At 56.7% G+C, this 11,742-nt stretch overlaps 1 protein-coding gene across 1 annotated transcript; it reads right to left on the bottom strand.

The window, feature by feature from the left end:
* Nucleotides 1-8,550: 8,550 nt before the first annotated feature.
* Nucleotides 8,551-11,330, bottom strand: LOC138061168 (maestro heat-like repeat-containing protein family member 7). Its single transcript, XM_068909625.1, has 5 exons — nt 11,160-11,330; nt 10,370-10,525; nt 9,974-10,075; nt 9,511-9,613; nt 8,551-8,920 (listed from the first exon to the last, which is right to left on the bottom strand). The coding sequence occupies exons 1-5, from the start codon at nt 11,325-11,327 to the stop codon at nt 8,754-8,756; spliced, it is 696 nt and encodes a 231-aa protein (XP_068765726.1). The 5' UTR covers nt 11,328-11,330; the 3' UTR covers nt 8,551-8,753.
* Between the last annotated feature and the right edge of the window lie 412 nt (nt 11,331-11,742).

Below are 11,742 nucleotides of genomic sequence, written 5' to 3'. Positions count from 1 at the left end.
GCAGCAGCTCTGCACAGCCAGCACCTCCCCAGCAGCCTGCCAGCAGACATGGGCGGACCCGCAGGGAGACCCAGGCACAGCCCCCATGGAAACGGCTGCACTTACCTGTTCTCGGCCACCCACAAAGGCCTGGATGAAGTCCAAGGCTTCCTCATCCTCTCTGGACAGCTCGGACCAGCTGCTGATGGAAAACCTTGCACCTGAGAAAGGAAGAGAGCCGGGAGCACTGCAGAGATGGAGGGCAGGCAGCAGAGAGCCGCGCAGTGAGCTCTGCCCGCCGGCCAGCCATGGGCCTGCTCCCGGGCACGCAGTCTCCCCCAGGCTGCTCAAGGCTGCACGGTGCCCAGCACATGGGCTGCCCTGCTGCAGCCAGCCAGCCAGGGCAAACCTCAACTGCACCAGGCTGGGGAACGTGCTGCCAGACAGGCAGCATCCCTCCTCCTGCCACGGAGCTGCCGCTCGCTGCCCGTCCCAGGCAGCAGGAGCTGTGTCCATCTGCGCTCTCCCTCCTGGGCACATGCTGTGCTGGGGCCAGCTCCCAAGCCCCGAGCGGGCCCTGGCATCCGGGCACCGCTGTGCCACCACCCCGGGCACCCCGACACCACGTGCTGGGGACATGGGAGCCCGGCGCAGAGCAGGGTGCGCTTCCCGGCCCTCACCCCAGCCCGGCCCAGCCCCACGGGGGCTCACTCACCTCTCCGCCACGCCTGGGACTCGAACCCCTCCAAGGGCCTCGAGGCAGAGCTGCTCTCCTCGGCAACCCTGTCCTGCTCCTGGGATGCCCGGCGCGGGCAGCCGTACTCCTGCTCCCAGGCCACCCGTGGGCGGCTGGGGGGTCTCTCCGCCATCCTGCGGCACGGAGCAGAGGCAGGAGGGGGACACTTGTTTAATGCAGAGCTGGGGAGGGTCCCCACGGGGGTGGGGGCAGCGCAGTCAAAGGTCCCCGCGCCCGTCCCGGCCCTGGAGCCAGCTCTCCTGCGCCTCAGCCCCTGCCGCAAGGTCCTGCCCCCGCCACGGCCGAGGGCCCCCGCAGCCCCGTGGCACTGCCGAGCCCGGCCCCGTCGCTCTCACCCGCAGCAGGAGCTGGCAAGGCCTCGGCAAACGCCTCGACTCCGCGGGGCTGCCGGGGCGGCAGGGAAAGACGCGGCTGCGCTCGGGGGCTCCTCCTCGAGCTCCACGCGCTCCTGCCCTCTCCCGTCGCCGTCCGCCCGGACACTGCCCGCACCTGACAGCGCCGCCGGTGTCACAACGGGGGGGGGTCACAATGGCCCCGCCGGGGGCGGCTCTGAGGTCACCTCTGCTGCGCGAGCTGCTCCAGCAGCAGCAGCCGGCGCCGCCAGGGGCTCCAGGGCCGCAGCGCGGCCGCCCCGGGCAGGAGGGAGCTGGGGCAGGGCAGGGCGAGGCAGCTCGAGGGGCCGCGCGCGGCTCCGCATGGCCAGCTCCCTCCTCTTTCATCCCCGGCTGCCCACGCCTGGCCGCACTCACCTGCTCACCACTAACCACCAGCACCACCTCAAAACCTGACCCCACCGTACCTCTTGCCCCAATCCCCTCCTCTCATCCCTCACCCCAAACTCTAACCCTCCAGCCACAACCCAGACCTCCAACCCCTTTCCCTAACTCTTGCTCCAGCCCTCACCGGCATCTCCAACCCTCAGCCCTAGACAACAAATGCTAGCCTTCACCCCAGCCCTCACCCCTGCCATAGCCCACTCCCCCACAAAGCTAGCCAACGCTCACAGCAAGCACCAGAAACCCGCAGCACAACCACCAAACCTCGCCCCACGCCTCACCCAACCCCTCACCCCATGCAGCCAGCTCTCGTCCCCAGCCCTGCCCTCAACACCAGCCCCCAAGCACCAACCCCAGGGAGATGCCCGAACCCTCACTGCCAGCCCCAACCCCTTCTCCCGCCCGGCACCTGGCCCCTTCTCTGCACGGCACAGATTATTGGCCTTGCCAGTTCTGCTGGCCCCCGGGGCCGTGGCCGGGCTCCCAAGTGGGCGGAAAACCACACGGACGTCGGGCAAAGAGCTGGTGAGCAGCCTGGACTGCTTCAGGCTGGAGCACGTTGTACGGTGTAGAAATTATGCCCTCCACTCCTGCAAGTAGGAGGATGTTGGCCCGTTCAGCTGGCACGGTTGGAGCTGGAAAAGGATGCCTGCCCGTTGTCTAAAAGAAATTGTTGTAAAACCTAAAACCTTTTCCCTGTGTTTTACAAAAGCAAAACAGCTAACCTCGTGTGAACTCAAGGAGCAATTTCTCTGGGAGGACTGTATGAAAACTGAGGGTTTTTTTTTGTTTGTTTTGAGGAGAAAAGCACTCTTTCTTTTCCAAACCCTTGAGTTGGTGTTCTTTGACCTTCATACGTGAGTCGATTTCAGCCTAGAAGGCTCTTTTCCCACCGGTAGGTGTTGATGTTGACAGAGGCACCGCTGTGCTTTCTAGTGTGGCATGCTAGCACCTATTCCAAGAAGTGGAACTCTCTCTGCTTATTGCGTTGTGGCCAAGCAATACATCCGCACAATGGAAGAAGGTTGAGGGCAGAAGCCTGGCTGTGACTGACCACAGGTGTTGCCAAGAAAGCTGGATGAATCTCAGCACAAAGGGCGCCACAGGCTGGCCTTTGTTTTAAGGCATGCCCTGGACTCCTGCAAGCACCTGAAGGCTGGAAATCCATCCTTCCAGGAGCAGAAACGATGAGCAGTAGAGGGAATGTGCTGCGCAGGTGAGCTGCAGCTGGTGCAGCAAGCATTGCTGGTTTGAAGCGGTGGCTTGCTCCTTTGCCCTTTCCCAGAGAAATGCAATCTGATAATGGATGACATCTGTAAGAACAAAGAACTGCAAAGGTGGAGTTCTTCCCGTGGAGTCCAGTGGACTTTCCACCTACCGTGTCGAGCTCAATGCAATGGGGGAGGAGAAAGATGCAATGGATGAGAGAAAGGACAGCAATGCAAGAGTGACTCTTCTCTCTTAGAATACTTCTAAGTGGGGATTGGATTTGTGGGAAGTCTGAAGTTGGCTACGTAAGTGACACCCTCCCACCATGGGAAGTGTCAGAGAAGGACATTGTATCTGATTTAGCTTCAGCTTAGTCTCAGGGCCTAAAGTAGATGAAGCCTGCGGGCCTCAAGGCCGAACTGTGAATGAACTTGAGAAACATTGCTGGCAATGTAGCTGCAAAACCATTTATGACCAGCTACTAAGGCTACAAAAGCAGCTAATGAGGATGTAAAATAGGATGCAGGAGACAAGATGGGATGCACGTGGGTTGGGGTTGACCCTGGAGGAGATAAGGGCCTGGGCTGTAGGCCAGGAGCTGTCCAAAGGAGAGAGAGAGCAGTCAGAAGGGGAGAGACCAGTGACTCAGAAAAGAAGACTGGAGGAGACTGTCACTGGCAGGTGGGGAAATAAGACTGCAAAGGGTCTGATTAGCCCAGAATGTCTTTGTTCAGGGTCCCTGCGTGGAGGCAGCCAGCTCGAGCTGTTACTTCCTGTACTGTCATTTATTCTTGTAATTCATGTCAAAGAAATAATTAATTCTGCTCCTATATGTGCATGAGACTCTGCTCCTCGGAAACCTAGGGTGGGGCCATGTCTACAACAGGAAGTCCCCTAGATGAGGGGTTTGTGTCAGTAGCTGCACAAATTCCTTTGCAAACACTGTCAAGGTCCTGGAGAATCACCGATCACAGGACGGTTGAGGTTGGAATGGACCTCTGGAGATCATCTAGTCCAACCCCCCTGCTCAAGCAGGGTCCTCCAGAGCACATTGCCCAGGACCCCACCCAGAGGGCTTTTGAGTATCTCCAGGGAAGGAGACTGCACAGCCTCTCTGGGCAACCTGTGCCAGTGCTCCGTCACCCTCCCAGCCCAGAAGTTTTTCCTCCTGTGCACATGGAACTGCCTGTGGTTCAGTTTGTGCCCATTGCCTCTTGTCCTGTCACTGGGCTCTACTGAGATCCCCTCTCAGTCTTGTCTTCTCCAGGCTCTACAGGCCGAGCTCTCGCAGCCTTTCTTCACAGGAGACATGCTGCAGTCCCCTCATCATCTTTGTAGCCCTCCGCCGGACTCTCTCCAGTAGGGCCATGTCTCTCTTGTACCCTCTTTCCAGCAGGTCAACCCCCAGCCTGTCCTGGGCCATGGAGTTCTTCCTCCCTAGGTGCAGGACCCTGCACTTGCCTTTGTTGAACTTGAGAAGGTTCCTCTCTGCCCATGAGGTTGTGATTAAACAAGGTTGTGGCTCTTTTTCTGGATGGTGGACGGGTGGGATGGCAGTAGGACAAGGAGTCATGAGGGGAGGAAGGGGAATTCCATTAACTTCTGCACCTGGGTTAGGTTCTTGGGAGGGTTATTATTGTGGGAAGTGAGGACATATGCAGCGTGAGTGCCCAAGCTGTGCACGAATTCAGCCACAGTCAGGGGTGAATCCTCCTTCGGGAGAAAATCAAGATGTAGGCCGAACTGATGAATGACTAGTTGAGGAGGAATATCCTTGTGCTTGTATTCAATGTGTATGTATGTTTTTGGATGCAATCCCTTTGGCTAGTCAGGGCCGCATAACCAGGAAAGTTGCTGGAAAGCAAGTAACCTTTCTAGTGGCTACAGGGGCTACTTTATCTCTCAAGCCATGGAGCTCAATGACAGTCCTTCCGAGATGGGTGTGTTATAAAGGTCCGCAGGCATTCACCACTAAGTCAGAGTCAGACTCTTATGCGATCGTTTGTTTCAGCTGGAGCTGGGTGCCTCCAAAGAGGGACCCAGAACAAAGACATTCTGGGCTAATTATACTCCTTCCAGTCTTATTTCCCCGCCTGCCAGTGACAGTCTCTTCCAGTCTTCTTTCCTGAGTTGCTGGTCTCTTTCCTTGTAAATGGATTGTGTCTACATCCGAGGACGGTTGCTGTGTTCCTGCTTCAAAGTGCCTTATCTTATCCGGAGGCTAACCGTGACCTCTGTCCATTGTGTTCTGTATGTTGGAGGGCTGATTCTGGCTGCTTCTGCAGTTGTTGCGTCAGCAGCAGCCCACAGGTTCGGTAAAAGCTTCGGCCTGCAGGCTTCAGGGCATTATTTTAAATAAAATAATTACTTATTTAAATGATTTTACAGCATAGAAACAGCTCGAAGTGGGTGCCTCTGGAGAAGGACACCGGACAAAGAAATTCTGGGGTAATTAGACCCCTTACAGTTTTATTTTCCCACCGGCCAGTGAAGGCCTCCTCCAATCTTCTTTACTGAGTCAGTGGTCTCTCCCCTTCTGATTGGTGTCTCTCTCCTTCTGACAGCTCCTGGCCTACAGCCCAGGCTGGATGCCATGTCCTTGTTTCTCCCAGGCCCTTATCTCCTCCAAGGTCAAGCCCAACCCACGTGCATCCCATCTTGTCTCCTGCAGTCTACTTTGTAGCCTCATGAGCTAGTTTTGTATCTTTGTCAGCTAGTTTTAACTGGTTTGGCAGTTACAACATTGGCAACGTCACATCCTTCACAAAGTTTCTGGAGTTCAAGGACAGTTCAGCCTTGAGGCCTGCAGGCTTCATCTACTTTAGGCACTGATGCTAAGCAAGAGTGAGACTTATGCGAAGCGGAAGCTAAATCGGCTACAATTTCCTTCTCCAACAGTCCTCCCTTGGTTTCTATGAGCACACCTGCTGGATACATATATTGGGGTAGAGTATTTGTGCACATCATAGAGGAGAATGTGAGGCACTTTTTCTCCCTTTTTTTTTTTTTTTGTGAAGTTTACCTTAGATTAAATAATCTAATGAAAAGGCGCCCAGGTGTTGCTGGGTTGTTAAGAAAGCCTTACTGCACGGGTTTGGTTTGGAGACTCAAGAACTGAGATGCAGCTGTGCTTTTGCAGCCGGGCACTAATTCGTGAAGCACAAAGTATAGGCATTCCTCTTTTTCGATTGTAATCCCGTTCCCAATAGTGCATTATGACAAACAAGAAGTTACGTTACCATTTTTAGTTATTGAAGGCAGAACACTGAAGGAGATAAGCCCGCCTAGGATAACTAGGATAATCCTTCTGTTAAGCAAACATGAAGATGGTACTGCTCTTTTGGAAGTTTGTCTGCAGCTCTTGAAAAAGCAGGTATCTCCCTAAGAGACAGCATCTCGAAGATGTACACAATATGCTAAACATTTCTCTCTCCTCAGAGTTTCTGGATTCCCCTGTCTCTAGTCATTGTGAATACTGTCCACCCTCCCAAGCTGATCCGCTTGCCTGGGGGCTCCTTACTCCTGGGGGCCTTCTTGGACAAAGGGGACATTCTCTCTGCATACGTCCTACATTGCCACAGAAATAACATTCCGGTCCCTCACTGTCTGCCCATCTTCTCCTGTCCCCTTCTCGTCCTTGCCCTTGGCATTGCCCTAGCCTTCCTCGGCCTCCTCTGTCTCTTCCTCTACCCCTTCCTCTAATTTGCAAGTTCCGTGCTGAAGCTGCTGCTAAGAGATTAGCCTCTTCTTGGTTTTCCTTTTTCCGTTCCTTTGCTTGCTTCCCTTGCTGTTTCTCCTCTCGCCCGTCATAGACCAATACTGCCACGCTTAAAATCCTTTGTGAAGTTTCTCCTTGCCACCCTGGCATGTGCTCCTTCAACTCTTTTGGGCTATCCGGAGCGGCCTGATGGACAAAGACACTAATGGCTAGTGCATCATTCCAATTCTGGAAAGTCCTTCCCCCATAGTTCAACAAGGCTTGCCCTAGTCGTCCCCCAAAATCCCTGGCCTCTTTGTCCAAGCTCTGTCTACGCTCCTGCACTCTAGTCCAATCCACTCCTAGTTTGCTACATGCTCTAATAGCTTCTACCGAGTTCCGGAGTCCTGTCTGGCAAGCGACTCTGTCCCCTGCGTTATTGTAATCCCAATTTGGATCGTTTGCTGGCTAACGATTTGTGTTTCCCCCAGTCTGTTGTACAAACTTTGCCTCTTTATTAACTATTTTATCATCTCGCTCGTTTGGTCAGAACAACTCTCTCAAGAGCACTTGGGTATCCCGCCAGTTTGGATTATACCCAGTGCATATATATTAGAAAACAGCTGAGCGCTCCTTTCCGCATCCTCCCTCAACCTGGGCATTTTGCTTGCCCACAATGCTCAATCACTCGGACTCCAGGGTTGGCTAGTAAATACATGCAGTACCACGTGAGGGGGGTTAGCCCCCCCACCCCGCCCCCGCTGCACTCGGTTGTAATGCTGCTGCATTAGGTAAAACATTAGCAACCATAGGATGGAGGCCTGCCACGGGAGGAGGGGAAGTCTGAGTAAGAGGAGGAGAGGGACAGATAGACAGATCTTCGGGAGGCGCCACCGGAGGAGTGTAAGGCGGAGCAGTAGCTCCTGGGGCGTTATTTGGGACACCTATATCTGCTGCAGCAAGAGTAGTTTTACAGAGGGTGCCGTTTGTCCTCCTTGGATCTCGCCGGTCCCACATCCAATTATCCCCACACATACCAATAATCCATTCAGTGAGGCTTTTCATCTTCCAATATAAGCTGTAGCAGAGCTCATTTCTTAGAATCGAAGGATCCTTCCTTGGGTTAACCCCCACATTAATTGTAAGATGGACAATCATCCTGACATAAAGGGACAGCTAACTAGCTAGGGATCGATTTGACTGTAACGGCTTTTTTCTCCTTTTTGTTCCTTTTCCTTTTCTAAATTTGGATGTTTGGAGCCAAGAGGGTGCAATGGTGGTTGGCTACACTGCCATCTGGGGTGCCAAAGTGCTGTGGAAACACTTTGATCCTAGGTTTCCAAGAAGCAGAGCCTCACGCACATCTAGCAGCAAAATTTTATTTCTTGAAATGATGGTGCAGCATAGTAACTGCTGGAGCTGGGTGCCTCCAGGGAGGGACCTTGAACAAAGGAATTCTGGCCTAATTAGACCCTTTACAGTTTTATTTCCCACCTGCCAGGGAAGGTCTCCCCCAATCTTCTTTACTGAGTCTTCTTTACTCTCCTTCTGGTTGGTCTTGGCCTTCAGCCCACACTGGTTGCCATGTCCTTGTTTCCCACAGTCCCTTATCTCCTCCGAGGTCAACCCCAACCCACGTGCATCCCATCTTGTCCCCTGCAGTCTACTTTTTAGCCCCATGAGCTAGCTGTGTATCTTTATTAGCTGCTTTTAATGGGTTTGGCCGTTACATGCTCAGCAATGATTCTGGAGTTCATGGACGGTTCGGCCTTGAGGCCTGCATGCGCAGGGTAGGCAGTGGCGATAGAAACAGAGCTGCATGTCATACCCCAGCTCTGCCCTTCCACCTGAGATGCAAGCCCTGAAGACAGCAGGGGCCTGCTCTTGCCCTGCGGTGACTGGAGAGGGCAGGGGAGGCCAAAGCTTTTCTCCCCCTTTCCCTTGGCTATTGTGGGCCAGCAGAGCAGTTGACGCTTTGCAGCAAAACCAAAGTGTGTCAGGCCGCTCTACGCTGGCCTGGCATATTGGAACGAGTGGACACCCCGTCCCCCCCAGGACAAGCCAGATTCATGCAGGCAGCAAGTTTTGCCCCTTGCCTTTGGCTCCCTAAAAAAAGAACACTCACTCCGGCTGAGGAAACGGGGCTGTATCTTTGCGGGAAGCCCAACAAAGCCATGAAGCGGTAGCACAACAGGGGCTGTGCTTGAGGAGTCGAGCTGTCCTGGGGCTGCGGGAGATGCCAGCAATGAGCCAGACCTTCCAGCACACTTGCGTGTGTGCGTGGTGTGCAGCACCATGGCATTGGCACAGCTGCGTCAGCTCTGCTCAAACAGAGTCACGTCCTGGCGGGAGGGTGCCACCTCGCCCATGCTCTCGGGAGCCAGGGACACAGTGCTCCGAGGTGGAATCTTGATGTTCTCCTTGGCACCCTCAGGTTCATGATGGTCTGTGACACCAGGCAACGGACTAAAGGTTCTGCATCATTTTCCAGGGGCTGGAGGGCTGCGAGAGAAAGGCACCGAGCTGAGAACAGACTCCCACCTTTGCAGAGATCCCAGGAATCCCCCCCCAGGCAGGGCCAGCCCCACTCAGCTCTTCCCATGCGGAGGAGGCAGCAGGTAAGACAAATGGATCAGCTGGCACTTGCAGGTCGGCCAAGCCCCAGATGTGCCCCAAATACCCCCTGCTCTCCCCCACATAGGGACACAGAGCCTTCCTCACCTGGGGCAGGCCAGTGAACTGCAGCTCACTTCCCAGCCTCCTCCCTCCTCCCTGCCAGGGCTGCCTGACACAGCGCTGCTCTCACTCACCAGTGCACAGCTCCTGCACCTTCTCCTTCCTCCGCTTCTTCACTTGCTGCCCGATGAGCCCTAGGCAAACACCTCCACTCACCCCTCATACTCCCCAGCAAGCCCCCAGCAGCACAGCTCCCATCTGGCCTTGCCAGCTTGGCCATGCAGCCTGCTCCCCTTGGGCAAGGCTGGCCCCAGCCCCGTCCCCACGGTGCAGGACCCAGGGACGGTGGGAGGGACTGAAGACCCTCCTGTGTGCCCGTCTGGGTGGGCAGGCATGGCCCTGGGCTTGTGGCTCACCAATGAACCTCACAGCTGCCTCCCGCAAGGATGCGTCCGGGTTCTCCAGGTAAGGCAGGCTCTGGCGCAGGTGTTGCTCCGCTCTGCTCCTGTCCCTCAGCAGCTGCAGACAGCACAAGGACAGGGGGTTGGCACCGAGCCTCCCCAGAAGGCCAGGCCTGTCCCTCCTCCCAGCTCCGGCCTCCTCTTCCTTCCTGTTCACGCCTCCCAGCTAGAAGCTGGCTGGTAGCCAGGTTCAGAGGGAGCAGAGGGCAGAGCGGGGCCTGCAGGTGCTGAGATCCCCGCCATGCTTCTGCCAAGGCCCAGCCAGGCCAGGGGCCCCTTCAGCACCCCAGCGGGCACTTAGAGTAGAGGGCTCTGGGCTGCAGCAGTGCGTGAGGGGCACAGCTGTGCACCCTGCCCACTGGCCATGGCGGCAGGCCTCATCCCGCCGCGGCCCCGGGGGCTTTGGCCACGTCCTTACCACGCACTCCCCGATCTTCCATGTCTCCGCTCTTCTGGCCAGCTGCTTGAGCTCCTCCCACTTGAGGAACTGTGCAGCGCTCACCAGGGCTTCCTGAGAGGCCTGCAGAGCAACAGAGACCAGGAGATGCCACCGCAGCCACGGCAGGACACCCTGGGTCCCCCTCGTCTTGGCAAGGCTCCCAGCCTTTCCCAGCCCCAAATGGCACGACGCAGCGTGCCACTAGGTCTGGCCCTCCCTGAAGGCAGAGGCAGCTCTGCCTTGTCCTTCAGCACACAGGAAGCTGCACCTCATGCTGCCATGCGTTCCAAGGCACACTTGGCAGCAGCCCTTGCCTTGCTGCTCACCTCCACCCACGGCATGTCAGCATTGCTTCCCCAAAACACTGCTCCCTACCTGGGCCACTCTCTGCACCTTGTCACTCATGTGGAGGAAGAGCGGCACCAGGCTCCTCTGTGCATGCTGCTTCAGGTTCCGTTTGTTCTTCCCCACCACAATCTCCAGCAGGTCTTTGAAGAGGAGCATGGAGAGCTCTCGCACTCTGCTGTCTTCCTGCAGGCAGGGAGGAGAGGAGGGGAGGCCTCAGCAACGACTCCAGGAACGGGGCCCGACAAGAGCGTTTGCCGTGGCAAGGCCTCGTCCTCTCCGGGCACAACTGTCCCCCAGCCCGGCCAGAGGTCGGAGCTGAGGACAAGCCTCTGCTGAGGCAGCCTGGACAATGAGGGTTGTCGGCAGCAGCACGACAAGCCTCCCTGGGCTCTGTCTCCCTCTCCCTCTGGAGGGAGCTTCTTGGATTTCCCGAGGCCTCCATCAGGGCCCCCGCACACAACAAGAGGACAGAAAGGGACAGCCCCGCGGCACGGCCTCTCCCTCGCTCTCTAGCCTGCTCCTACCTCTCTGCTCATCGCTGCCCCAGGCCACGGCAAGCGCCGCACGCAGTCAAGCATGAGACGCAGCAGCCGAGAGCAGACAGGGGGCTGGTTTGCTCTACTCCCACAGCCCTGGACACCAAGGCCAGCACAGGGCATGGGCTGAGAACCACAGGGCAAAAGGTTTCCTGACATACAGCAGGGCCTGTGCGGGGACGTGCCAACAGGCACGTATGCAGAGGGGCACACAGCACCCAGACCACGCATACGGACCCCCGGACACACCAGCAGAGCCCCGGCTCTCCCATCAGCCTTACGTCATCAAAGCGAGGCAGAAGCTTCTCGGCCAGCTGCAGAACAATCGGGTTGGAGCCCTTCTGTTCCAGGTAGCTGAGGATGTTTCTCAGCAGCATCAGGCTTCCCACACGCACTTCCCTGCAAGCATCCTGCAGCCACTCCATGCTGTCTGGGAGCAGGCTCTGCATTCTCCTTTTCTGTGGGAAACACACAACTTTCTTTGTGGGAAGCAAGGCCAGACCCCCCCCCCGCCCCCCGCCCGCCCAAAAGTGCTCTGCCTGCTCTTTTCCCATCAGGGCTCAGTGGCCAGGGCCAGGGCTCTGCACACACGCAGGCCTTGGGCACAGAGGCTGCAGTGCAGGGCACAGATCTCCAAGGGGGCCCTCAGCATGCACTGGCCTCTGTAGGGAGCAAAGCTGCTGCCTCAAGGCCCAGGAGCAGCTGGCTGCCTTAGCCCGGCCCTGTGCTCCAGCTCATTGTCCCTCTCCCAGATCTTCCCGCTGGGCACTGGTGCCTTTCTCCTTGTGCAGCACGGCCAAGGGCCTGGCATGACACTCGGGGCAGATGAATGGGGCAGCGGAGACTTGGGAGCAGCTACCACAC

The sequence above is a fragment of the Struthio camelus genome, chromosome 16, assembly GCF_040807025.1.
Source record: "Struthio camelus isolate bStrCam1 chromosome 16, bStrCam1.hap1, whole genome shotgun sequence".
NCBI lineage: Eukaryota > Metazoa > Chordata > Aves > Struthioniformes > Struthionidae > Struthio > Struthio camelus.
Note: the sequence above shows the minus strand (reverse complement) of the source record. Positions and strands in the feature narration are given on the sequence as shown.

What these genes read in the sequence shown, in the direction of transcription:
- LOC138061168 (XM_068909625.1), bottom strand. Translation starts at nt 11,327, where the DNA reads ATGCAGAGCCTGCTCCCAGACAGCATGGAGTGGCTGCAGGATGCTTGC. An exon ending in AGGTGCAGAGAGTGGCCCAG is followed by an intron (nt 10,076 to 10,369) that starts GTAGGGAGCAGT and finishes GTTGCTCTGCAG; the next exon opens with GCCTCTCAGGAAGCCCTGGT. An exon ending in GGCAGCTGTGAGGTTCATTG is followed by an intron (nt 8,921 to 9,510) that starts GTGAGCCACAAG and finishes TTTCTCTCGCAG; the next exon opens with CCCTCCAGCCCCTGGAAAAT.